General features: G+C 58.0%; 6 protein-coding genes across 7 annotated transcripts in view; 3 read left to right on the top strand and 3 right to left on the bottom strand.

The window, feature by feature from the left end:
* The window catches only part of STKLD1 (serine/threonine kinase-like domain containing 1), a 25458-nt gene extending 19842 nt beyond the window's left edge, over positions 1-5616 (bottom strand). Inside the window, exon 1 of the mRNA XM_012664691.1 lies at positions 5587-5616. Within this exon, the coding sequence (XP_012520145.1) occupies positions 5587-5616 (30 nt within the window). The remainder of the gene's footprint in view (positions 1-5586) is intronic.
* A 1718-nt stretch (positions 5617-7334) lies between these two features.
* Positions 7335-12665, top strand: SURF4 (surfeit 4). Its single transcript, XM_012664692.1, has 5 exons — positions 7335-7559; positions 8242-8318; positions 9048-9091; positions 9793-9979; positions 10676-12665. The coding sequence occupies exons 1-5, from the start codon at positions 7454-7456 to the stop codon at positions 10940-10942; spliced, it is 681 nt and encodes a 226-aa protein (XP_012520146.1). The 5' UTR covers positions 7335-7453; the 3' UTR covers positions 10943-12665.
* Positions 12666-12987: 322 nt separating this feature from the next.
* On the bottom strand, positions 12988-16585 carry SURF2 (surfeit 2). The gene is made up of 6 exons (XM_012664693.1): positions 16473-16585; positions 16208-16362; positions 15617-15720; positions 13902-14084; positions 13590-13756; positions 12988-13076 (listed from the first exon to the last, which is right to left on the bottom strand). The coding sequence occupies exons 1-6, from the start codon at positions 16548-16550 to the stop codon at positions 12993-12995; spliced, it is 771 nt and encodes a 256-aa protein (XP_012520147.1). The 5' UTR covers positions 16551-16585; the 3' UTR covers positions 12988-12992.
* Positions 16586-16649: 64 nt separating this feature from the next.
* On the top strand, positions 16650-20638 carry SURF1 (surfeit 1). 2 transcript variants are annotated; one of them, XM_012664694.1, is made up of 9 exons: positions 16650-16730; positions 16828-16879; positions 17916-18049; positions 18132-18214; positions 18623-18814; positions 19722-19794; positions 19886-20048; positions 20286-20367; positions 20451-20638. In XM_012664694.1, exons 1-9 carry the CDS (start codon positions 16677-16679, stop codon positions 20518-20520), a joined length of 903 nt encoding a protein of 300 aa, XP_012520148.1. In that variant the 5' UTR covers positions 16650-16676; the 3' UTR covers positions 20521-20638. The 2 variants fall into 2 exon arrangements, with proteins under 2 accessions (XP_012520148.1, XP_012520150.1); XM_012664696.1 differs by having other exon boundaries at positions 16658-16730; positions 19886-20015.
* A 704-nt stretch (positions 20639-21342) lies between these two features.
* On the bottom strand, positions 21343-24494 carry RPL7A (ribosomal protein L7a). The gene is made up of 8 exons (XM_012664697.1): positions 24449-24494; positions 23805-23925; positions 23201-23350; positions 22756-22896; positions 22474-22553; positions 22026-22156; positions 21683-21752; positions 21343-21496 (listed from the first exon to the last, which is right to left on the bottom strand). Exons 1-8 carry the CDS (start codon positions 24449-24451, stop codon positions 21392-21394), a joined length of 801 nt encoding a protein of 266 aa, XP_012520151.1. The 5' UTR covers positions 24452-24494; the 3' UTR covers positions 21343-21391.
* MED22 (mediator complex subunit 22) overlaps positions 24450-24940 on the top strand; it is a 6544-nt gene continuing 6053 nt past the window's right edge. Inside the window, exon 1 of the mRNA XM_012664698.1 lies at positions 24450-24655. Within this exon, the coding sequence (XP_012520152.1) occupies positions 24502-24655 (154 nt within the window). The 5' untranslated portion in view covers positions 24450-24501. The remainder of the gene's footprint in view (positions 24656-24940) is intronic.

Raw genomic sequence — 24940 nt, forward strand, 5'->3', positions numbered from 1 at the left:
CTCGTCCCCGCTCCCGGGCCCCGGCTCGAGTCCGGGGGTGTCTGGGGCCCGTCTGCGGCAAATGGGGGCGTCCTCTGCGTGCGGATTGTTCGGGTCACGTCTTTCCTTCCAGCGGGCGGCCTGGGGGGCGGGGAGGGGAGCTCGGATCCCAACCGGGGCTAGGTCGGACTGGCGGCCCGGGGGTCCTCCGGGAGGAAAGGGGGCGCCCTGGATGCACCCCCGTTACAGGAAGCCACGCGCTGTTTTCTCCTCTTTCCCAGATGCGCGGGACTCGTGGGGTCCCTTTGACCCTGCCTGCATCTTTCCCTCCCGGCTTGGACTCTGCCCCGGGCCGTACTGAGCGGGGATCTGTCTGTACACAGCCTGGGAGGAGGGGAAGGCTGTCGCCTGCTTTTTCCCTTCCCGACGTGTACAGGTGGCACCCGAGCAGCTGGGAAGCCCAGGGAACAGGCTGTGAGTCGTCGCAAGCATTCAGAAACGGGGTGGGCAGGATCAGACCCTGGGAAAGTGAAGGGACCGAGCTTGCACCCTCTCTTTTGATTAAGCTTGGCAGAAAGAACGCCTGGCGGTGATTTAGATGTGTGCCGTTTACTGCTAGAAGTATCCCGTTACGTCTGCAGAGGAGCAGCCTTACCCTGCAGGCAGACCCTCATCTGGCCCACCTGCCATTTTCTCCTTGGTCTACTTCATGTGTCTGTGGCTTCGCCAGAGTTTAAAGTAGTGATGGTTAAATTTTTAATTTTTTTCGGGGTCGTACTGAGTCATCGAACTCTGAGGCCTAGACTTATGGGAAGGCTTTTGAGTGTGTGTTTTTAAAAAAATAAGTGAGCATTTTCTGATCAGTTATTGGTGAATGGGCTTTTCTGTTGTCCCCCTCGAGGGGTGATATCTTTCTAGTGTGTCCTCATCAGTGGTTCTTACTGCATCACTTTCCTGTGAGTTAATGTTTTAAACCAGTTTTGGGGTAAAAAGTATACCAAGTTGAAGAAGCAGTTTTTTCTAAGGTCATAATTTTGTGTTCAAAGACACAGTTTAAAAACTGTATTCCTCACAAACACAGTTCATGCCAAAAGCTCTCAAGAAGCAAGTAGGCTTTTTTGTTTGTCAGTTTTCATTGACATAAATTTTAGTGACCCAATTTTATTTCCCCAAGTAACAACTCCCTGAGAATATGGCTCGTTTTAGCTGAGAGAAGTATGAGAGCTTCGTGCACTCACTCTTCAGCCTGCAAAACCCTGGTTTTGCAAGTGAATTTCATAACCAAATGTAGATAAAATGTCTCCAGTCAAGCTGCTGCCAACTCTTAAATGATAGGCTCTCCTACTGAAAAGAAGTTCAGAATCTGCTTACGTAATCCTTTCTTCTTCTCCTTCTCCCTGCATTTTGTTACCTTTTAAATGAAAGAAGCAGAATCTTGGAACTGCAGAGGCCCTTGAGGGGGACACAGGCTGACGTCGACCAGGTAACCGAGGGGAAGGTGAGGCCGCCCAGGCTCCTGGACGTGCCGTGGCCGCAGCCCTGAAGAGACCCCAGGTCTCCACCCTTGGTCAAGCCCCTGTACAGCCGGTTTCCAGTGCCTGGTGCCCCTCTGGTGGCACAGATCGAGGGGAAGACGGTCCGTGGTGAAAGGGCGTGCTGCTTAAACAGCAGAAGCGCAAGGTGGATGAAGGCCACGTCTGTCAGTGCGCAGGCTCAGTGCGCAGGCTCCGCTGCCAGCAGAGCTGCGTTAGAGTCCTCTTGGTTCCAGTCTGCCTGGGCAGCACACAGTATGTCAGCAGGAACTCCGTGCCCCCTGTGGGCAGCTCAGGAGGCCAATGACTCTCTTGCTGTCACAAGCCAAATCAGGACCCTCTTCTGCCATAGGCAGCTTATAGGGTGTGAAGCCACAACATGGCTTCCTGTGACAAAGTCTGACTGCACTGGGGTGGTGCCATTCATTTTAACAATTAGCCACTCGATATTTGAAACAAAGCTTCCAGTAATGAATGACGTGAGAGTTCGGGCGTTTACATGAAAATGATCTCATTTGAAGACAGTGGGAAATTATCATGGAAGTCACTGGTCAGATAATGTGACACATGCATTTTTTTCTAATCTTCAGAAAACAAAAGCAAAAATGAAGTGACAGGATTTGACCACAAAGTCTGGGCTGCTGAGAGTGAAACCTCAAAAAAGCTTTGTCTGCCAGGCCCAAGTGTCCTCTGATAATTATGACCATAATACCGAACCTTTAACTAGGCTGCGTCCTTGATACGCTAGGTGTATACAAGGGCGACTCGCGTGGCCCTTCTGACTGCAGGAGGTGGGCCGTGGCATCTGCATCTTCTGTGAGAGAGTGAGGTTTGCCGTGGTCTACACTGGCTGGTGGCGGGGCTGGAGCTAGTCCTCGTCTGGTCGCCCCAAAGGCTGAGTTCCCCACTGCTTGGTGGACCGCCGCCTTCTGGTGTGCAGAGGCCGGTCCATGGGGAGAGCAGTCTGCTTGGTTTCTGCTGGCAGGCTCTCCCGAGCTGTGTCTCTGTCTCTGCCCCTGGCATCAGGCTCCCTGCCCTGGCAGCCAGGGACAGTGTCCTCTTCCTCCCAGGAAGCCGGGCTCTGGAGAAACTGCTGAGACGTGCTCTGTGCAGGAGCTGGGCATTCGGAAGCCGTGGGAAAGAGCCAGAAACTCTAATGAACTCAGCAATCCAAAATAACGTCCAGCCCGCTGCTGCTACTCGCCGCCTATTGGACAGTCTGCAAAATGTGGCTTCCAAGCACGTTTACACCCATAAACAGGAGTATTAGCACTTAATGGGTTCTGCCTGATGGTCATCACCAAAGTGACAGAAAAGCTGCTTGGGGCCAGACTCTCGAGGGTGGCAGAGCTCGTCCCAGGAGCTAGGAGCTGGCCTCAGCCTTGACCTTGGGTGTTGAGGGTGTCCTGATGAGGACACCAGAGCCCCTTGTGTGGTGCATGGGCCTGGGGAGGCTCTCGGTGAGTGCTGTGTGGCCGGCCGTCTGGCGGGCTCCAGCGTCCCCTGCAAAGGGCTTCCTGCCCATCCCGTGAAGGAGTCGGAGAGAAGACCGGGGGAGCTGACTCACTTTTCTCCACATGCTGATCTTAACAGGAGGTTAAGAAACAACCGCCCCCTCCTGTGGGGCGCGGGGTGAAGTCAGGGAGTGTGGTTAGTGAGGCCCCTCCCGGAAAACGGCACGGCCACCCTGCGTGGGGCCTGTGCCACGCCTTTCCTACGGCTGGGCTTCTTGTCACGCGCAGGTTTCTTGTCAAGCTCGCCACCCTCTCCGGGACAGGGCCCGTGACACCTCCGGCTCTCAGGGTGCAGCACTTGGAGGGAGACTAGCTGGGAAGTTCTGGAGTCTCGGTGAGTCACCGAACTCTTGCGCCAGCCCTGACTCAGCCTGGTGTGAGGGAAGTCACTCGGCACAGGGTCTCGTTTCTAGGTTTGTGGACTTCAGTCGGCCCTTGATCAGGGCAGCCCCAGTCCTTGGTGATCAAGGAAATCTGACCTTCGTTCTTCCTCAGAGTTCTCGTGTATCGATAACCGCAGGCTGCCCCCCAGTTACTTTTTGTCCTGAACGTGAAGAGGAAGTCGCTTTTCTGTGTGGTGTGGGAGCGGCAGGTGGCCGTGTGCTGTCGGCCCAGAGCCGTCTCCCGGGCTGGGTTTAATTACGCTTCGAAAATGCCCTGCAAGACTCTGAGATAATAACCCTCTGAGCGAAATCTCAGCTTTCACTTGCTAACGGGGACGCTGTCCGCGCTCACGCGCCGCGCCCTCGCGAGAAGCTTGCCGACGGAGGGAGCTGCCTGTGTCATCTCCTCTTCTCACGAGCTGTCCAGGTCAGCGTCGTCCTCTGGCGCTCCTGTCACAGATCTCTGCTGAGGGGACGGCCACGGGTTTACAGCTCGCAGTGTTTGTACAGCCAGCGTGTGCACCTGGCCTGCGGCCCACGGCCTGCGTGCCGGCTGCCAGCAGTGGCCCGGTGCTGCCCGAGTCGTGGGACCGTCTCTGCTGTGCTGAGGATGCCTTCTAGAGCCGCATGACGTGGGGCCAGCGCCAGGTCTGCACAGGTGTGACCAGCGTGCGTGTAGGAGGCAAGGTCAACCCTGGGTCTGGCCTTGTCATTGACTGTGGCTCTTCTTTCACGCTCATGCCAAACAGATGCTCCTCAGGCGGTGGCCGGTTTAACGGAGGCTCTGCGTCAGCCTGGCCTCCAGAACGGTCGGCCTTCGACCTGGGCCACCGTCACGCTTGCCTTTGACAACCAGCACGGCCACGCCGTGGACATGCCGCGTGCAGTGCAGGACCTGAATCCGTCCCCTCCCCCCAAAGCAAAGAGCTGCGCCTGCTCCTGGCCGCGCGCCGGGGCAGGGGTGTGGATTGCACGTCCCACCTCGGTCTCTTTTGCTCTTTCATCCTTTTGGCCCAGACACTCAAATTAAGCGTAGCCGACTCATCACGGAGGCTCCTAAACACTGCCTTCGTCTCGCGGGCTGTGCGCGTGGCCGATGACGTGTCAAATGAGGGTCCTGCGGCTAAGGGGGGCTGGACCGCAGCCCACGGGCCGGGGCTTGTTCGCTCGTCTGGGGGTCAGTGAGTGGCTGACAGCCTCATTTTGGAAGCAAGTCGGAACACCTCGGATGTCTGCCTCTGGGCTCCACGCTGGGGAGGTGAAGGCCTGCGCCATTGCCGGGACGCGCAGGTCGCTGCGCTAGAGCAGCGCTACTTGGGGGCAGGGGCAGCGGTCTCCGCCTCTCCCGCGGAACCGGTGCTTGTGCCGTTGCTGGGCGTTTCAGAAGCACTGAGGCCAGGAGCCAGACCCGGGGACGCTGTGTGGCGTGGCTGTCCCCGTACCTCCTGGCGCGGTGTGGGCGTGTTTAACGCTGTGTGTACACATCTTACTTCTTCTCTGCGTGGGTCTCAAGTTCACATGGAAGTATTTGGACCTCTTTTCTACAAAAAGAAAAAAAGTTTTTCTCCTTTATCCTTCCCTGCTGATTTTAGGCTTCAAGTTGGAACGACTCTTAGCAAGCATTAACCCAGCTGTCCTCACTTTGCAGGGAGCGTAGAGACCCCAGAACAGGAAATTGGCCTGTCCGTGGCCATGCAGTGCACTGGCTGGTCGATGTGGGGCGGGCTGGGGACAGGGTACTCAGGCCTCAGGCTCTGTTTCCTTCCTCGGACCCGGCGGGTTGATTCTCCGGGTGTTTGTCGCTGCCATTCCTGTGTGGACCAGAAAATCCAAATCACCAGGGCCCCTTAGAAAGGAATTTTTTAGGCAAAGAAAAGATGAGAGTTGAGACCTCACCTGCCATCACGTCAGTGGGGGTCAGGGACTGAGTGGGCGCTGGGAGGAGAGTGGCCACCCGCTTTGTGACTGCCGCTCCCTGCCCCATGGGGCCCGTCGTGATGCCGACCAAGCCAGGGCCCCACCCCGGTGCTCGCTGGTGAGACGGGAGCCTCGGTAGGGTCTAGGACTCTGGCCGGTGTGTAAAGTGTGGATGGTAAAAAACACTCTGTGTGCGTCCTCATCTGTCCCAACAGCAGGTCCTGCCAGCCCTCAAGGCCTGTGCAGCCGACATGGGCTCACCTGTCCCGTGCAGGGGTCTGACTCGCGCATGCCCTTTGGACCCAGCTTCTTGACACGTCACTTCTGCGGGTGGGTCCCCTGATCTTTCTCCCGAGGGCTTGCCGTGTTGTCTAGGATTTCTTCCACTCTGTATCAGTTTTGAGTGGGTGATAAAAGTGCATGGGGTATACCTGCGTGACATTCGTACTTGGCATTCAGCAGTGCATGGTGGCCTCCTAATCCAGCCATCATAAATGACGTGACTTGTAAGGGACAGAAGGAAGTCATAAATGTATTTATCCCTTTGACCTTTGAGCATGATTTTATACACTATCTTGCTATCGAAACAGTTGTCCATCCTATTTGTTAGTGTGTTTTTTATTTTTATTTTTTGTTTTTTTTGAGACAGGGTCTCACTCTGCTCCTGGGCTGGAGTGCGGTGGCATCATTGTAGCTCACTGCAGCCTGAAACTCCTGGGCTCAAGCCATCCTCTGCCTCAGCCTCCCAAGTAGCTGGGACTACAGGCGCCAAACGCCCGGCTAATTTTGGTATTTTTTTTTAGAGGTGGGGGTCTCGCTGTGTTGCGCAGGCTGTAGTGTATTTTTAATTTGCTTTGGGTTACACAGCCTTTAAAAAAAATCCCGGTGCTTTCTAGCCATTAGTCATACCAACTTAATATTTTTTTTTTAGAGATGGGGTTTCACCCTGCTGCCCAGGCTGGGCTCAAATGATCCTCCCGCTTCAGCCTCCCGAGTAGCTGGGATCACAGGCGTGTGCCACCACGCCCGGTTGCAGTTCTATCTCTTACTGAGAATTCTCGCACACCCCATTGTGCGAGTCAGATCCTGAGCTGTCCGGAGGGGAACTGGGACATGTCAGGGGCTGGGACATGCCAGCTTTCCTCTGTGACTATACCAGATGCTCTTCAGAGTCTGGGGTTTCCTGCTGCTGCTCTGGAGACTTGGATACCTGCAAAGCGTGAGCTACCGTTCAGCTGGCTGTGAGGCCCCCCAGACCTGGTTCTGGTTCTGGTTCTGTCTGGAGGGCTCTGAGCGGCGCTGGGAAGGCTAGGAGTTCAAGGCCTTAGCCCTTCCCTGTGTGTGACCAGCAGGCTGGGGTCGAGGCACAGAATTGTGCCATTAGCACAGCCCAGGGGACCTGCCTCCCGGGCTTAGTTTGCCCATTTATAGCACGAAGGGTTGGACTAGAGCGGTGGGGGCGTGTGGCAATGGTGCGCGACACTGTGGTGCCACACGGGGGCTGCCACTGCATCCGTGGGCAGAGGCCATGCGCGGCTCCACTCCCGCAGTGCCCAGGACAGCCCCCCCCCCCCACAAAGAACGCCAGCCCAGAGCCACTTGTGCTGCGGTGGAGAAACCCCGGACCAGATGACCTTTAGGGGACTTTCAGCTGTCACTCTGTGATTCTGTCCATGCCTTTCACTGAAAAGAGCACCGTGTGTCTTGTGGCAGTGCCACCTGAGGACTGTCGCTGTAGCTGCCACCTAGGCAAGCCTGCCGCAGCGGTGCAAGAAATCACAGCGGAGGGTGTTGGGGCCTCGCCCTGTGGCGTCTGTGCAGGTGGGCCTGCCGCTGGGCCGTCCATCTCTGGGACTGACGCCTGGCTTGTCCCGTGTGTCCAGGCTTGCAGGGTGGTGCTCAGGAGCAGGTGTGGAGGGCCCCGGGGCTGCTGTGTCTGCTTGTCCTTACTGCCCTGTCCCCACACGTGCCCTGCCCGAGGCAGCGCTGGCTGGGTCTGTGTGCCCTGTCACAGCCGCCTGACCCCCAGGTTTCTGTGGCCCTGCAGTTCCTGCGAGTCACAAAGCAGTACCTGCCCCACGTGGCGCGCCTCTGCCTGATCAGCACCTTCCTGGAGGACGGCATCCGCATGTGGTTCCAGTGGGGCGAGCAGCGCGACTACATCGACACCACCTGGAGCTGCGGCTACCTGCTCGCCTCGTCCTTCGTGTTCCTCAACCTGCTCGGACAGCTGAGTGAGTGGCGCCGGGGGCTGTCAGGAGTCGCTGGGCTTCTTGCCCCGGATCGTTAGTAAGCGCTGCGCGTGAACGGCAGGGGCTCCCGAGGCCGTGGCCCGCGCCGCTTTCCCCAGCTCTGCCTCCAGGCCTGGGCTCGTTGCTTTGGGGCTCGCTACAGCAGCGTGACGTGGTCCCTGTCCCGTGCCCAGAGCAGGAGACGGAGGTGCCGGGTGGCCTGGGAGGCCTGCGAGGAGCTGCGCTGGAGAGGCCGGTGGGACCCCGGTGAACGGCTGAGGGAGGGTGCCGGACCGGGCGGAGACGCCTGCCGGCTTCCGGCCTTCCTTCTGCTCCTGACGGCCTCCCCTGGCCATCACAGGGTGACGAAGGGACTTGGCATTTCGGCCTGCTGTGCCCCCACGTAGGGCAGTGGATCGTGCCCGGGGGGACAGCTGACCGGAAGGCGGCCGTTCCTCCTCACAGCAAGGGAGCCGCTTTCCAGAAAGTAACTCATCACATGTGGCCCTTGCCTGTCATTAATTCTCCCAGAAGTTGCTTTTTGCTTGGGTAGGTGGTTTGGCTGCAGCTGGACCAGAGGGCCAGGTGAGGTGGCAGTGTGCTGTGACACTGTCTCCTCGCCTGGGCCACCCACAGGCCCCCTAACCCTGCCGTTGTGACGTTCATGATGTTCTTCTCCCCACAGCCGGCTGCGTCCTGGTGCTGAGCAGGAACTTCGTGCAGTACGCCTGCTTCGGGCTGTTCGGCATCATAGCGCTGCAGGTGCGTGGACGCCACGGGGGCTCTTGTTGGAGTCCTAGCACTGCAGGGACACGGGCGCGCAGTGGGGTCCCACGGTGGAATCCCCGCACTGCAGGGACATGGGGCGCGTAGTGGGGTCTCACTTTTCTTTGCTCCGGTGGAGCAGAGCTCCTGAAAAGGCATCTTCAAGGGGTCAGTGTCACTGCCCCTCAGCCCTGTGGCATCTCTGCCTGCCTGGACCTCCTTTTTTTCCGGGAACATCGCTGGGTTTCAGTCATAGCAAGCTCAGGAGAACCAGACAGTGGCACTGGGCCATAGAGGCTGGACCCCTCAGTAGGGGCCAGCTCTGGGTACTGGCCATCTTTGCCATGTTCCTGAGATTCCTGTGATGAGGGGAAGTCACTAGCGTGGCTACAGCCAGAGCAGTGTTTTTTTATCCCTTCACTTCATAAGGTGCAAGCTGGTTTCTCAGAAAGAACGCTGGAAGCAGTGTCGCCAATCAGCGTCTCGGTCACCTCTGCAACATGGTGGGCCCGACTCTGGTTAGACCCACAGGTCCAAGGGCCCAGCACCACACTCTGAGAAACACTGAACCAAATTCTTGAACTTGGATCTGTCCTCAGTGTCCTAAAATGGTTTTTGTGTTCTGTATTCCCACTTGTACTGGAAAAACTGCCGGATGCTGTTGTTAATTTTGGAGACGTTCATTTGAAAACGCTGAGACTCAAGTCTCCGTCTTCCTCCCCACAGACGATCGCCTACAGCATTTTATGGGACTTGAAGTTCTTGATGAGGTACGTGCGTTCTGGCCGGTGACTTTTAGTGCACTCTTCTCACGCGGGTTCCGCATCCCAAATCTGAACATTTCTGAGTGCTGACGCGTCACTCAAAGGAAGTGCTCATCGGAGCATTTCAGAGTTTGGATTTTCGGATTTGGGATGCTCAGCGGGTAAGTATGTAATATAAATATGCCACAATCCAAAACATTCTGAAATGCGTCTGGTCCCACACATTTCAGTTAAGGGATCCTCATTGTGTATCTCTAAACTCAGTAACTCCGGTTGGAATAAACTCCTTTCCGTCTAAACCGAGCTTCTCAGAACAGATTCTGCAGTGGATATCGCAGAGCCCCTGGACGGTAGTGGGGGTGCAGCCATCTCTTCTGACCCCTTATTTCATGGGTTTGGGGACACAGGTCTGAGTGACCTCACAGGGACCCAGCCGGCCCAACAGCGAAGCCGCAACTAGGACTGGGTCCTATGTGTGTAGCCTGCTGCTGTTTATCTGGAAAGACACCTCTGTTTCTTGAGCTGTGTAAGATTTCACGGCGGTTTAAGTCGAGTCAGGTCCTGTGCACGGAGCCTGCCCGGCAGCCGGCTCAGTTTGGAGAGAGGGAAGCGGGGCCCTTCCTGTGCGCACCACGGTCTCCCTGGGTCTGGTCTGAGGGACAGACCAGACGCCTGGTGAGCTGCTGGCTGGCATTTCTGGTCCTCAGGAACCTGGCCCTGGGAGGAGGCTTGCTGCTGCTCCTGGCGGAGTCCCGTTCTGAAGGGAAGAGCATGTTCGCGGGTGTCCCCACCATGCGCGAGAGCTCCCCCAAGCAGTACATGCAGCTCGGAGGCAGGGTCCTGCTGGTTCTGATGTTCATGACGCTCCTTCACTTGGACGCCAGCTTCTTCTCTGTAAGTATTCCCGCAGGCGTGACCGGGTCTCGTTTCCAGAGCCTCCCGCCCGCCCCCACTCGCTGGTGCACACCAGCCACGCCCCGGGGGAGAAAACCTCCGATCCCTTCAGCCAGCCAGGAGCCGTCAGTCTGTTGTGTGCCAAGAAGCTGCCTGGCCAGCAAACTAAGCCCGGGCCCTCCCTGACTGCTGGGGTCCCAGTGCCCACGCACGGGTCCTCCTCCCACTGCCGCCAGCGCCCTCTGCGCAGCCTCCTGCTTCTGTTTCCCTCCTGGCCGTACACACCTTCGTCCACGACTCCCGTGTGCCACTGTCAGGGTGCAGAGTCCTCCAGGAGCTGCCCGAGAGCCCTGGCCGGGCGAGGTGCCCAGGACGGCTCCTGGTGCCCTGAGGAGAAGAGGGCATTTCTAGCGTGGGTGGCCGGGCGGGCCAGGAGGCGCCCGGGAGTCCAGTCGTTAGAGCTCGCTGCGGGCAGGCACAGGCCGTGCTGACTGAGGCTTTCACGCTTCTCCACCGCTTCAGGCTTCGAGGCTTTGCTGCCCCTGCTGCCCACCGCTGGCTCGTCCCCCGCCTGCCGCCCTCAGCTTGGCTGCACCAGCCCCGCGCGGATACCCCAGTGATAAGGGGCAGGTGGAACTTTTTATAAAATATCTTTTTTCCTTACATTTGAGTTTCTTAACCGTTCGACCCACGCAGATCGTGCAGAACATCGTGGGCACGGCGCTGATGATTTTGGTGGCCGTCGGTTTTAAAACCAAGCTGGCGGCTTTGACACTCGTGGTCTGGCTGTTCGCCATCAACGTGTACTTCAACGCCTTCTGGACCATTCCCGTCTACAAGCCCATGCACGACTTCCTCAAGTACGACTTCTTCCAGACCATGTCGGTCATCGGGGGCTTGCTGCTGGTGGTGGCTCTGGGCCCCGGGGGCGTCTCCATGGATGAGAAGAAGAAGGAGTGGTAACAGCCAGAGGTCCCCACCCTGCCCAGCTAGGGCCGTGGCCACCAAGGACTGGTGTGGGCGGATGCAACCAAACTGCCAGCATTTAGGTATCCTCTTCCCTCCCTCCCTGGCAAGGGCACAGATGTTCTGAGAACTTTATTTGCAGAGACACCTGGAAATTGACGGCTGAATCTGCTCGGGAGCCACGCTCTGGTGTCTGTTTCGTGCTGGCCAGCCGGACAGTCGGTCCCCGCCACGGCACAGCCTCTGGAGTGAGCAGCTGGGCTGGTTATGGCCTCAGTCCCGATTTTGATTTTTTTTTCCTGGGGGAGGGGTCCTCAAGCTGTACTGTGAGCAGACACATTTGTACATCATTCAAATCAGTCTCCCTCTTTTTTTTTTAAGTTTACATTTTTAGTTCAAACTACTAAACGATTTTGGATGGTTCGGCCAAATACCACAGTTAAACTCCTTGGTTAAAATCGTAGCAGTGGCTTCAACGTTGTTTCTGCCCCTGCGCTGTAATACTTTCTAGGAACAGCGAGGACGCAGAGTGGTGCAGCGTCAGGGGTGGTGGGAGCTGCCGTTTGCGGTAGCAGACACCACTGGGAAAGTTGGCTCTGATCCAATCGCTGTGTTCCGTTGGTAACACCCTGGGAGCTTCAGCGGCTTCAGGCAGGGATGAGGGGTGGCAAGTCCTTGGGGAAGCGGCGGCTCTGGGTGGTGCTGGCCACCTGGGCCCAGCAGCGAGGCGGGCCCGCCGTGGCCCCGGGCATCTCACGCTGCCACCTGCGGGCTCGGCCTGTTACCTCACACCGACCTCAGCGTGAGGTCTGGGGCCCATCCACACACACCACTTTCCCGAGGTTGTCACTTGCTCCAACCTTGCCCACTTGCTACGCTGAATGCAGCCAAGATTACTTTTTACGATTTGTGATGCCTTACTGATTTGATCTTGATCCTGTATCTAAAGTTTTCTAACATTGCCTTACAGCGTGTTCCTCTCTGTGCGGGGGGGCTAATCGCTTGTTCCCTGCTCATCTGCGCCGCGGTGAATGCTGCACGGCAGTCAGGCATCCCTCTGGGCACAGGCTGGCTGAGGCTACCCTGGCGCTGCCGGGGGCCGGTCCTGACCAGTCTCTGGGCTCACCCTTCTCTCGCCCCTTGGCTTGTAGGGCAGAGGTGAGGCTGCTTCTGCCCCCAGTGCTGTTGGGCACCCACCGGCCCTGCACCTGGACCCATCACCTCCTCAACCCACCTCGTGGCCCACCCTCAGTCTCCTAGTATTTATAAAATCAAGCAGTGGCTTCAGGACACAGGGGTTCTTTCTTCCTTGGCACTCAGATGCTCACTGCACAGAGTGGCTTCTAACTGTGTTTCAAACTCAGCAGGGCTATCTCCTGGCCCACACCCGCCCCCATGAACGCAGCGTCGCTGTCGGGTAGGGGTGGAGAGTGCAGTCAGCACTAGTTCTGCGGCGGCAGCAGCAGCGCCTCGATCCCAGGGGTGGTTCTGGGTCCCTGGCCCTGAACGCGCGAGTGCCCAAGACGGGGGAGATGCCTTTGCCAGCAGGAGGAAAAGTGTGACCTACCAATTGGTTCTGGCAACACAATTTCTGAAAATTTTTTTGCTTTATGTGGGAAATAGATCTAAATCTCATTTTATGCTGTATTTTATATCTTAGTTGTGTTTGAAAACATTGATTTTTGGAAACACATCAAAATAAATAATGGCATTTGTTGTACACAGTGTCATCCTAAGGTGTCGCCCAGCTTGGGCTGGGGTCTGGCCAGGGCTCTCCGTGGGACACTGTGGTGAGCTAGGCCGTGCTTTAGGCTTCTCTGAAGCCGTGTCCAGAGAAGATTCTTACCTCTGAGCCCCTGCTGCTTCCTGGGTGTGGTTCCTGGGTGTGGGTGACAGGACCCCCGCATCTGCGGGGCAGCCTTGCCTCAGGGGCAGCAAACATCATGAGACAAAGACCGGTGGGTGGACAAAACACTGGGGACACCCCAGGAAGTCAGAGGACACATGCGGCTCACAGAAGAGGGCCTGAGGCTTTCTTAGCACTTTATTAACCCGACTGTTTAAAGCAGCCGAAGCGCCGAGGTTTTCGGTGATGACTCTTGAACTTCTTTTTCAGGGTGCCCAGCTGCTTCTGTGGCATGAACAGGATTCCGATTACAGGAGCCTGTCTGATCCCACGGGGAGGGGCTCTTCCAGTCAAAGGCTCCCCCAGCCCCCAGCCAGAGAGGTGCTGGTGTTAGTCTAAACACCACCGGCTCCCATATAGCCGCGGGATAAGACCACACGCTGCAGCCAGTCAGAGGAGCTGGGCGCACCGCCCGCCCACAGTGCCAGCCTGGTCCTGCTCCTCCCAAAGCTCTGCTAGCAAAGGCCAAGGCGAGTCCAGTAAATCCAGTCCCTTCCTCTAGGTTCCCGTGCCTCAGGCAAACCAACCCCAGGTTGCGGTGGGCACTGGGGTCGCCCGCTAAGCAGCGGCCTCGAACCCCGTCCGAGGAGCCTGGCTTCCACAGAAGCGACGGGCCGCCCCCGTCTGAGCGGCTGCTAGCTGGGGACTTCATATGTGAAAAAAGTCCAATTTTTTTATTTTTAAGAAATTGAAAACCATCCCTGCTGCCAGGCGAGCAGCCTAAGGGGAACGGCTCACCTTCCCACGCTTTGGGGCCAGCCTCCCGGCCGCTCCCGTCTCCTTCCTGACACCAGCACCCTTGTCTCCTGGGGGCCTTGGCTTCTCGTCCTCTTCGTCTGTCACAGCGTCATCGGTGCTATCCCCGTTCTCAGTCCCTCCCAGGTCCTGTCTGGTGAACACCTCAGCTGGAAGGGATAGTGGATCTGGCTGAAGGTCGTTCAGGTCAAAGTCACTGCCTTCCGTGCAGGGGTGTTGAGAACACCTGACAGGAGGCAGCTACCCAGACCAGAACCAGAGGGAGTCAGGGGAGATGGGGCCATTCCCGCTTACGTGGGTACAGGTCTGTCATGCTGTCGTCACTTAGGGCTCCCCCCTCGTCACTGGACGCAGGCTCCCAGAAGGCTTCTCTGGGGCGCGGCCGCCCGCCGCTGTGCCTCTGGTCTTCTCTCCTCCTCCTCCCGTGCAGCAGACAGGCAGGGACGAACTCCAGCCCTTGCTGCTCACAGTCTTCATCTGGGAGAGAAGCCAGCACACGCCCAGTTCCCCCACGCCCCCAGTCCTCCGGCTAACGTGGGGGGCTGCGCTCTGCCCAGGCCCCACGACTGTGGGGATGAGCAAAATGGTGCCAGTCCACTGGGCCTTGCGACCCAGCCAGGCTATAGCAAGTAGTGGCTGGGAGAGCACAGAGCAGGCCCCTAGGCAGGCCGTGCCCCGGCGAGGCTGACAGGCCTCTCAGATGCAGCCCAGCCTGTCTCCAGCAGACTGAAGTCCTCTCAGCACAGCTGGGCACCTGTCCTGGACGGCAGGGCTCAGTGGAAGTGGCTGTCTGGCCCTTGCTGCCCCTAGGCTTGCGGCAGGGAGTTGACAAAGGCCTCCCTGAAGTTGCCGCTGCTGTCCCCTCGTGGATGAAGGGGGTCCTGGAGTTTGCCCTCCAGCCCAGCACGGCTCCCCTAGCAGGGGAAGTGATGTCCCGCCATCACCCCGGTGGGCTGGACGAGCCCTCCTGGGCCCCGGCCTCTGATGCTGCTGTCATCTCTGCCACCCACTCCCACAGCCACACAGCAGCCTTGCCAGCGCCGAGCTTGCAGGCCAAGTCTCCTTACAGTGCCCTGGGCCGGGTCCCCCAACGCCACGCTCTGACTCCTTCAGACCACTGCCCTGAAGTGGCCTCACCGTCCCCAGTCCCCTCTGGGCTCCACGTCCATCATCAAACCCACTCTCATCTGTGAAACCCCCCGGCCCCTGCAATCTAGCACCTTCCTGCCCACCCTCCCCAAGCAGCTGAACACTCTGACTGGAAACAGGCCAAGCTCAGGTGGTGGTCCTCATGCCTGGAGGCCTCCACAGGGTGCTAGCCTTCCCACCGGAGACCCCTCCTCAAAGGAACTCATAATTCCCCCGCAAAGCCTGCCACTCGGACTCCCTCTCGTGTCTTCACCAGGCCATCCTCTACTAACTGGTTCTCAGCCACCAACGTGGGGTGCCTGGGGGACTTCTTTCTTCCATTCCTCATTCCCAATCTGGTTCTGTTCCCAAAGCAGTTGGAGCCTCTGCATCTGCTTCCTCTCCCCAAGTCACCACCACCTCCTGGGTGACTCTGCAGCCGGTCCCTGTCCCCACCCTCTCAGTGCACCCACTGCACGTGCTCCTGGCCAGGGCCTGCAAGGCCTGTGTGGTCTGGTCCACCTCGAACGCTGGCCCGAGGCCATCCTTTGGACCCTCCCACAGCCAAGCACCTTTCTGCCTGAGACCTCCGCAGACAATGGCCTCTACCTGGAGTGCTGCCCCCTCACGTCGCTCTGGTCCACGGCAGGCCCTCCCTGCGACCCTGGCACTTTCTTCCACACCGCTTGTCAAAACGTGCAATCTTTCCATGCCTGCTTCTGGCTCTCGGACAGGCGGGGCCGTGGTCCCTCTCTTCACTGTGCCAGGAACTAAGCAGACTTAAAGAATGACCTAAGGCATCACTTCTGCCCTCAAGGGGTGCTCCCATCTGGGTAGGGCGCACAGACCACGTGCCTGTGTGCTCTGACGCAGGGACTTACACTTGCGCAGCGCTCTCTGGTACCGCCGGCCCTGGGTGTGTCTCAGCACGTGCTCTGGGGACTTATTGATGTGCCGCAGGGTGAGTTTGCAGAACAACTGGTGCCTACCGGGCAGGGAGACCTTGGTTTGCAGGGACCCTTCACGGCAAGGACCCAGACCAGCGCTGCATCGTGGAATCCCCCGTGCCCCCCCGGACGTGAAGGCGCCCCTGGGAGAGCACAGGATGGTCTATGGTGTAGCCTGAGCAGCAGGACTTTTTAAAGCTCCCCAAGCAGTGCCACTCTGCAGCTGGGGCAGGAAGCGGCTTAAAGTTTACCTGAAAACAGGCACAGCCAGCCTCACCCCTGCAGCGCTCACCACCCCCTCTTCGCGCTGAGATGATCGTCAACCCTCCACTATCAGCTAAATCAACGCTCCTTTCTGAGGCAAAGAAGTGACCCCGACCCCATCACACCCTCCCTCAGGTCCCCCGACTGCACTAGGACCCCGTTGTCCCCGGCGTCACCCTGAGGGGCTACCCTGAGGGGCTCGGGCACCGGGGCCGGGGAGGAGCCGTCCTGAGTCCTCCCGCCCCGCCGCGGGCCACCTACGGGTTCTTGGTGCTGGGCACGATGTGAGGCTCGAACTCAGCGTAGTCGAAGGCCGCGGAGGCGCGGACCAACCGCTGGTACTTCTTGCCGCGGGTGTAGACCTGGAGCTCGGGCAGGCGGCAGGGCAGCTCGTGGCCCGTCAGGGCGCACCTCACCTGCGGGCGGGCGGGCGGGCGGTCAGGGGGCCGGGCCCCACCCCCTCCCCCGCCCGCTGCCCTCCCCTCCCCTCCTCTCCTCCCCGCGCCCCTCCAAGCCCGCCGCGGACCTTGCCGGCGCCCGGCTGCAGCCGCAGGCTCGGGTGCTGGCTCAGGAAGGCCCGGACATCGGCCTCGGGCTCGCTCATGGCCCCGCAGCCCGACGGACGCGTCTCGCACCTCGTGGAGCCGGGGGCGGGGCTGGGGCGGGGCTCAGCAGCGCCCCGGAAGCAGACGCCTCCCGCGCCCCGGAAGCGCCCGCGGGGACGGAAGCGATGGCGGCGTTGGCGGCGCAGCGGCCGGGCCTGCGGGCGGCGTGCGCGGGCCTGGTGAGCGCGGGGCCCGGCGGGCGGCAGGGGTGGGGCGCGGCGTCACGGGGGCGGCGGGGCCGAGCGGAGGCGCTCAGCCTGCCTGTCCCTCCCGCAGGCCCCGGCCCGCGCTGCCCGGAGGAGCGTCCTTGGGGTCCCCCTGCGCCCAGGTGAGGAGACTCAGGCCGGGCTGTGGTCGAGGCGCCGGGAAGCACACCTGCCTTCCGCCCCGCGGCGAAGGGCTGTGTCGTGGGGGTCGAGATGAAGCTGTAGCTGCCCGCGGGACATAGGCTTCCCGGGAGAGCCGTGGAATAAAGTTTCACTTTAGATGCCTTTGAGGCAGCCGCGGCCCTGCGCGAGCCCCGCAGCAACGCGAGGGGCGGCTCCTTCTGTGGGTCCCGCCCTGGGGAGGGTTCAAGACTAATTTGCCAGCTCTCGCCCGGCTAATGAGCGCGGCAGGCCAGGATGGGAGCGCAGGCTCTGGCAGTCTAAAGCAAAGCGCGTCTGACCACCGCAGTCACGTTTCCTTTCAGTGCACAGCAAAGGGTATTTTGCAGTCAGTAGGTGCCATGCACAAATAAAAGGTATTCTGTAAGCCTGCTCCAGCCACAAGGCCCGTGTCGCTTTCAGCTGGTGGGACTCACTCTCTGAGAGCTTAGTACATTGCTTCGTCTTCACATGTATGATGAGCAGCGAAGAAGGAAAGCTGTTAGGGGCTCTGCAAGCCACTATCCTGAGCTGTGCCGTCTTGCTTTCTCTGCACAGCACAAAGCCAGTAGTACTTAGTAAGCTACTTGCAAGCGTAGCTGCTTATGAAATGCTTTTTGAAGGAATGAGTCAATACTGTGCATCTTCGTGCAGTAGAACACGTCTTAACATATTATCGAATAAAGAGGCATGAGTCGGTTACCTGAGTTACCCAGGGTCATGGTTGGTGGTCGAGCCAGCACAAAGCCCTAGATCTCACTTATTCAGTCATCAAACATCTACTGAGTGTATGCCACGTCCCCGTGTGCTGGGCAGGGTTAGGAGCTGGGCTGGACACAGGTGCTTCTGGTGGGCTCCCGGCAGCAGGTTTTCATCTGTTCACTCCTGTGCCACATTGTCTCTGGCAATATTGGTGGAGTCTTCTTGCGAAATTGGCTGCTTCAGTTCTGTTTGGTCTAGAGCTTCTGACCCATGCCAGTGTTGTGACACTTTCTCCAGGAGTGGCCTGGAGGCCAAGCAGATGTGGCAGTTCTGCAGCAGAAGCACCTGCCACAAAAGCAGAAGAGGATTCCTTTCTCCAGTGGTTCCTGCTTCTCATCCCCGTGACTGCCTTTGGCTTGGGGACATGGCAGGTAAAGACTGGCATGTGGTTTGGGTGGGTCTGAGCCCTGGCCCCTGCTGCCACCTGCTTCGGCTTGTGCTCTGTTTCTGTAGGTCCAGCGTCGGAAGTGGAAGCTGAACCTGATTGCAGAGTTAGAGTCTCGAGTTCTGGCTGAGCCCATCCCTCTGCCAGCAGAGTGAGTGTGGCTGCCCACCTGGGGACCATCTTATTGGAGGTCAGCAGTGGGGCCCTGCCTTCTGCTGGTCCCTCCTACCCTTCTTGACAGGACCTTTTGTCGGTCACTTTCTTGAATGAGTCATCCCGCTGGGCTTGCTGTTGACACCTGACTGTGAAGCTACATGAGGCCTCCTGACATTAGTAGAAAAGTCTTATTTTTGATCCTGGGTGTCACCCTTTTTTCAGGTCCAGTATATTTGAGGGATCCCCTTCAGAGGGCATGCTCTGTGATTCCGCAGACCCCTGTGCCTGCCCTCCGCCTTCCTACATTACCTCTCTGGCCCTGGTGGGCTTTGTAGTGTGTGGCCCCCATCAGGGCATTTGTTTTCCAGCCAAGCCTTGCCCCACTGCCGTTTTCTCCACGCAGCCCAGTGGAACTGAAGGCGCTGGAGTACAGGCCAGTGAAGGTCAGAGGGCATTTTGACCACTCCAAGGAGCTGTACATGATGCCCCGGACCATGGTGGACCCTGCCCGAGAGGCCCGGGAGGCCGGCCGGATCTCCTCCTCAGCTGAGAGCGGGGCCCATGTCATCACTCCCTTCCACTGCCCTGACCTGGGGTGAGTGGGCCACGTGGGGAGCCAGCTGCCCTGGCAGGTGCAGTTGGATGTGCCAATTCCCAGCCCTAGGAGTAAACCTTGGGAATCCAAGGTACTCAGAAAGGCTCAGTCCTTTGAAGATTGTGGAATCCCTAATTGTGACACTGAATAAGCAACCTGCGTAGCCAGCTCACCTGTGACCAAGGGACTTGTGCGTGTTCAGCTCTGAAGGGGAGGCAGACGAGTGAGGCAGGACGCTCTGGAGCAACTGTCCGTTGGCCCATGCGTTAAACGATCCTGGGGCAGTGAGAAACTCAGGAGAAAACCCCAGCCCTGCCCGGGGGGAGTTCAATCAGGAGGTTCGTCGGGGGCTGTTTGGCCCAAACAGAGTTAGAAGATGGGAAAGACTTACAAGCGAAGGAAATGACGGGTACGAGAGGACCCGTGTAACTGGGGAACTGGAAGATGAATGCACAGTGAAAATTCCTGGGGCTTTTGTCAACCCGAGTTCTAGGCCCGGGATGGGTTCCACATGCTGCACCCCTACCAGGCTGCAGTGAGCCTGGGCGGCTCCCGGGCTGCCCCGTTGAAGGGAGATCAGAGGCAGCCGTAGCAGTGGTCGAAGGGCGAGGTGGGCGCCTCAACTCTGGCCATGACACTGCTGGTCACGGACTGCGCAGTGCGGAAAGGAAAGCGGCAGGGAGGTTTCTGTCAGAAACCTCAGAGTCAGGCTGGTAAGTAAAGGGGAGGGTGAGCAGCTCTTCCCAACCAAGAAAGGGGCTCAAGAGGTGAAGGCTCTCAAGCGTGTGCTCCCAGGTCTGGTCCCCACTGACTCAGTCCTGTTTTAAAAACCTTGGTGCTGTAGTCGTTAGTGATGATCATTCAAAAACCCTTCTCCTCCTGAAGTAGCATCTTTTCATTATTCTAGAACCACAATCCTGGTCAATAGAGGGTTTGTCCCCAGGAAGAAAGTAAATCCCGACACCCGAAGAAAAGGCCAGGTAAGGGACCAGGACCCTTTCCCCCTTTGGAGGAGGGCTCTGTAGGAGTCATCCCATCTCCATGCAGAGCAGTGTCACACCCCCCTCACAGATTGAGGGAGAAGTGGACCTCGTTGGGATGGTCAGGCTGACAGAAACCAGGAAGCCCTTTGTCCCTGAGAACAATCCAGAAGGGAACCACTGGTATTACCGAGACCTGGAGGCCATGGCCAAGATCACAGGTGCAGACCCCATTTTCATCGATGCCGACTTCGGTACGTTGTGACCAGCCCACCCCAGAACATCAGAGCACTTCCCAGTTTCTTTTGGGCCCTTACATTCTAGCGTGGGGTGGGGGGCAGTTCTGCAGCTGAGAGCCACTTGGCTTGGCAAGTGCTAGGAAAAGGAGGCCGTGCACAGGGCTGGCTGGCCCCAAGCAGAAGCCCTCACAGAAACCACAGCCCCTAGGGAACCAGCAGCAGGCTGAGGACTCAAGCCCACTGTCTCTACAGAGAGCACAGTCCCTGGAGGACCCATTGGAGGGCAGACTAGAGTCACAGTGAGGAATGAGCACATGCAGTACATCATTACCTGGTGAGTCCCTGGCTGTCCCCTGGCTCCCACTCCTTCAGAACACTGCAGCCTAACAGTAGCTCCTAACTTCCTTTCAACCCAAGGTACGGACTCTGTGCAGCCACCTCATACCTGTGGTTTAAGAAATTTCTGCGTCGGACACCTGGTGCTTGACGAGATGACATGACACGGCCCTGTCCACAAATAACTAGGAAGTCTCTGAACAAACAAAACCGACGGGACTTATCCTGGACCATGCACTGCTGATATAAATAAAAAAGTCCTGAGCCTCTTTTCCGACCTTAAATGATAGTGACTGGTTGATCCTAAAATCCTGCACAGTGAAAATTCCTGCGGCTTTTGTTAACCGGAGTTTTAGGCCCGGGATGGGTTCCACATGCTGTACCCCTGCAGTGAGCCTGGGCGGCTCCCGGGCTGCCCTGTTGAGGGGAGATCAGAGGCAGCTGTAGCAGTGGTCGAAGGGAGAGGTGGGCGCCTCAACTCTGGCCATGACACTGCGGGTCACAGACTGCGCAGTGCGGAAAGGAAAGCGGCAGCCTCAAGAATTTAAGATAGCTTTTTCAAAACTTGACTGGCTGCACAAAATATAAAAAATTTAAAAAATGATAGTGTACCTGGCAGCTACAGGTGGTATGAGGTGGGAGGATTGCTTGAGCCCACAAGTTTAAGATTACTGTGAGTTCTGGTCAAGACAAGCAGGGCGAGAGAGCGGGACTCAATCTCAAAAAAAAAAACCCTGACATGCAATTGATAGTTAAGTTTGAGAGGACTCTCTAAGCCCTGTCTGTAGGGGATAATTATGGCTCCTGTTTTAACAACGTATTTGTACCAGGCACGATGGCTCATGCCTGTAATCCTGGCACTCTGGGAGTTCCAGACCAGCCTGAGCAAGAGTGAGACTCCCATCTCTAAAAAAATGTACTTGTTTCAACCCCAAACCCAATTACCTTCAACCTCGAATGCCCAGACACTGGGTGAAGGATAATTTTTATTACTTTTATGTACAGAAAACAACAGTGTACATTTAGCCCAGTTTAGTAGCAAGTTCTTTAGCCTTTGCCTTTTCCAGCTTGGCGATGCGGGCCACAGATTTTGGACCCAGGACGTTGCCTCCCCAGTGACGACGGATCTGAAACAAGAGGCAGGCAGTCAGCTTGGCCTGTCATTTCTGGAGGCTTTCAAAGCTTGCTAGTTAACTTTCCTATTTGGCTGTTACAAGTGATCACCAAATAGAATCACTCAAAGAGTTAAGAGCCAGCCAGTCCCCTGCACACAAACTCGATCTGCCCATGGCAGTGTTGTGTGAGCTGCTCACCTCGTCGTATCTGTCGTTGTAGTTGGTCCTGATGGCTTCCACCAGCTTGGCCAGAGCTCCTTTGTCTTCCCTAAGGAGGCAGGGACAAAGGTGGGCTTTTAGTGACCTTTCTAGAAAACAGAAATGCTTTCATTTTTAGGTCAAAACAGCCTTTTGCCTCAGATAAAATGTGACCACATGGTTTATTCAGGTGAAGAAATTCTTAACCATCATTGGCAAAGTCTCAAATACATGTGTTCCTTTAGCCAAAAAGGCTGGCCTTTAAGGTTAAAAAAAAAAAAAAAATCTGAGGAATGGATTAGGTGACTTGGGGACAGAGTCTGGGGTCAAGCTGCATACTTACGAGTTAACCTGCGTGAAGGCGACAGTGGTGCAGGTCTTCCTGTGGACTAGACGCCCCAGCCTGGCCTTCCCTTTGATAATGCAGTAAGGGACCCCCATCTTCCGACACAGCGCAGGCAGGAAGACAACCAGCTGCAAGAAAGCAGTAGCTGGGGAGCATGTTCTGACCAAAAGCAGTAATTTTTAAATCTAGCTTGGTAGCAATTGCTCAGGGTTAAAAAGCTCATGTATTTGCACTTCAAGGTTTAATTCAGTGAGAGATTCACATCATTGCAAAAGTCATGCACAAGTTAGATCCTCTGTCAGTACTGTCCTGGAATAGAAAGGTGACTGTCCTGGTCACCCACTTTGGCCCCATGCCAGACTCAACATTAAACCTACTCCATCTTCCAGGTACTGGCAGAGACCCCAGGTTCGGCAGTCCGTGCTTAAAAGCGGGTCACACGTACCTCGATGGGATCCACGTCATGTGCGATCACCACCAGCTGAGCCTTCTTGTTCTCCACCAAGGTAGTGACGGTGTTGACCCCTAGAACACACACAGCCACTCCACATGAGCATTTATGGGTGCTGCTCTGGTCACAAAAAGCTGTAGCCAGGTGGGCACAGCTGTGGCTCAGTGTTAAAAAGCTCGGATTTTACTCTCCACAGTCATTTCAGGTGAAGAAATTCATACATCACTGCCAACAGCCTGCCCCGCCATTCAGCCCCTCTAGGGAGGGCCCACTCACCTGCTCGAAGGACAGGTGGTCTCTTAGTGGGGACATCCCCTTTGCCGGCAGCTTTCTTCTCAGCCCGGGCCAACAGTCGCTGCTTCTTCTCTTGCTTCGTCTCTGGTCTGTACTTGTGAGCCAGCTTAAGCAGCTGAGTAGCTACGAAGATACCCTTCAGTTTAGGCTTGTAGTTTAAGTACTAAGTCACTTTAACATAAATGCTAGGCCACCCTCCTGGTGTATTTAATGCAGGAATGGGGGTGTAATCAAAAAACAACTGCAGTTCAAAAAAATCTAAGGCGACATACACAATCTCTTCAGTTAGGCCACCTTCACGTTCTGGACAAAACAAGGAATCCTAGATTTAATAAACCCACCCACCTGGAAGTTCCCACCACCCCCTTTCCCAGTACTGTCAAAATAGCACGCCCTCCCTCCTCCCCTGAGACACTCACAGCCTCACCTGTTTGGCGGTCCAAGGCCTGGGTGAACTGGTTAATGGCAGGAGGCACTTTCAGCCGCTTATAGAGGATCGCTCTTTGCCTCTGCAAACGGATGTAGCGGGGCCATTTGACAAAACGGGTGAGATCCCTTTTGGGCTGGATGTCCTGTCCTGAGAAGTGAAGGCCAACACCGTAAGTGAGGCTCAAACCCGCGTCAAGTCCCCGTCTGGGCCACTCAGAGCGGTGTTGGTGCATCAGCGATCTTGGTGGTTAAAAGGTCATCACCATCTTTCAGATAGCAAATATTCTCTTACATCATCTGCACACGAACGCCGCGCAGCGCGGCGACACCCGCGACGCGTTCCGCATCCAACAAGAAGCCAAAGCGCCTCTGCTCGGGGAGCCAGCGTTTCGTGATGGCCAAGCGGAGTCCCAGCGTCGCCGAATGCGGCGACAGGCTCAGACGCTCAGCAACTCGGCGACGCCACCGCCACTGCCCCGGCTCACGGGGACGAGCTAAGAACTCCCCCCCGGCGCCTCGACCGCAGACCGACCCACTGCAGCCTGCGGAACATCACCCTTCCCCGCGGAAGCACGACGGCCGCGTTCGCCCTCCCCGCTCACCAATGCCGAAGTTCTTCGGCCTCTTCTCGAACAGCGGGTTCACCACCTTCTTGGCCTCCTGCTTCTTCACCACGGCGGGGGCCGGAGCCACCTTCTTGCCCTTGGCCTTCTTTCCCTTCGGCTGGGCACAAAGAAACCCCAGTCAAGCGGCTCCTCTGCGCCTCTCTCGAGCTGGCCCCCCGGGCAGGGGGTGGACCCCGCCCGCGCGCCGGCTACCCCAGCGGCGGGACGTCCGCGCCGCCACACGCACCGCCGAGCTCGCGCGCCCATCTGCGCCGCTCGCCGGGACGGCGCCGCAGCTGCCGACGGCGGTCGAGACGCTCCACCCTCCGGCGGGGACGGGCTCGGGACGCCTCGTGCAAGACCTCCGGGGCGGCACCCGGGAAGACAGGAGCCGTCAAGACGTTCAAGCGCCTCGGCCCAGCCCCTAAGAGCCTCCTCCCAGACCTGGCGCCACAGGGGCCAGCGCACCCCGCTCTGGGCCGCCGGAGCTTCCAGCGCAGCCCGATGCTTCCATGCCAGACCCGGTGGGGCTCCCCCACCGCTGGGCGGAGAATGGGGCCCCGAGCGGCCGCGCCAGAGGAGGATGGCAGCGGATAGAGCCGCAACCCGGCGCCGCTATCGCAGAACTGTACCTCACTTACCATCTTGGGCGGCTGGAGCAGAAAGAAAGGAAAGGGAATTGTGGGTAATATGTATGAGACCTCGGAGCTCGCGAGAACTGGTGTCTGCGCGGGATTTCAGGTTTAAAGCGACAGGGCTCCTTTATATCGTAAAGTTGGGGGCGGTGCCGCCTGCGGCCGCGCGGCCGGGAGGAGACTGCGGCGGACTGGTCCCGGGAAGCGGCGCCGGTAAGCGGGTCCGGGCGCGCTGGTGCTGGCGCCCCTGCCTGGCCCCGGGGCGAGTACTCGGGCGTGGGCGCTGGAGCAGGGGCGGCTTCCCTTCCGTGCGACTTTCCCCCCAAAATACTGCCACGGAGAATGCGAGTGCGCTCGTTTGGCTGTTCGCGGGCCCCAAGCGAGCGGCTCAGCGGGCCGAGGGACAGGCGGGCAGCGCAGGCGGCGGGCCGGGGCGGGGGCAGGGACCCGGTGGGGGCGCTGAGGGGATGAGGAGCTGGAGGCTGAGGGGAGGGGGGA

This window comes from Propithecus coquereli, unplaced genomic scaffold (genome assembly GCF_000956105.1).
Source record: "Propithecus coquereli isolate 6110/MARCELLA unplaced genomic scaffold, Pcoq_1.0 Scaffold907, whole genome shotgun sequence".
Classification (NCBI taxonomy): Eukaryota; Metazoa; Chordata; class Mammalia; order Primates; family Indriidae; genus Propithecus; species Propithecus coquereli.

Coding starts and splice junctions, on each gene's coding strand:
- RPL7A (XM_012664697.1), bottom strand. Junction 22,554..22,755: donor ACCACCTGTCCTTCGAGCAG/GTGAGTGGGCCC, acceptor TGTGTGTTCTAG/GGGTCAACACCGTCACTACC. Junction 21,497..21,682: donor ACAACGACAGATACGACGAG/GTGAGCAGCTCA, acceptor CTCTTGTTTCAG/ATCCGTCGTCACTGGGGAGG.
- SURF2 (XM_012664693.1), bottom strand. CDS start 16,550: ATGAGCGAGCCCGAGGCCGATGTCCGGGCCTTCCTGAGCCAGCACCCG. Junction 14,085..15,616: donor CCAGAGAGCGCTGCGCAAGT/GTAAGTCCCTGC, acceptor CTTCTCTCCCAG/ATGAAGACTGTGAGCAGCAA. Junction 13,757..13,901: donor CATGACAGACCTGTACCCAC/GTAAGCGGGAAT, acceptor TATCCCTTCCAG/CTGAGGTGTTCACCAGACAG.
- SURF1 (XM_012664694.1), top strand. CDS start 16,677: ATGGCGGCGTTGGCGGCGCAGCGGCCGGGCCTGCGGGCGGCGTGCGCG. Junction 18,050..18,131: donor TTGGCTTGGGGACATGGCAG/GTAAAGACTGGC, acceptor CTGTTTCTGTAG/GTCCAGCGTCGGAAGTGGAA. Junction 18,215..18,622: donor CCCATCCCTCTGCCAGCAGA/GTGAGTGTGGCT, acceptor TTCTCCACGCAG/CCCAGTGGAACTGAAGGCGC.
- SURF4 (XM_012664692.1), top strand. CDS start 7,454: ATGTGGTTCCAGTGGGGCGAGCAGCGCGACTACATCGACACCACCTGG. Junction 8,319..9,047: donor TCGGCATCATAGCGCTGCAG/GTGCGTGGACGC, acceptor TCCTCCCCACAG/ACGATCGCCTACAGCATTTT. Junction 9,092..9,792: donor GACTTGAAGTTCTTGATGAG/GTACGTGCGTTC, acceptor TCTGGTCCTCAG/GAACCTGGCCCTGGGAGGAG.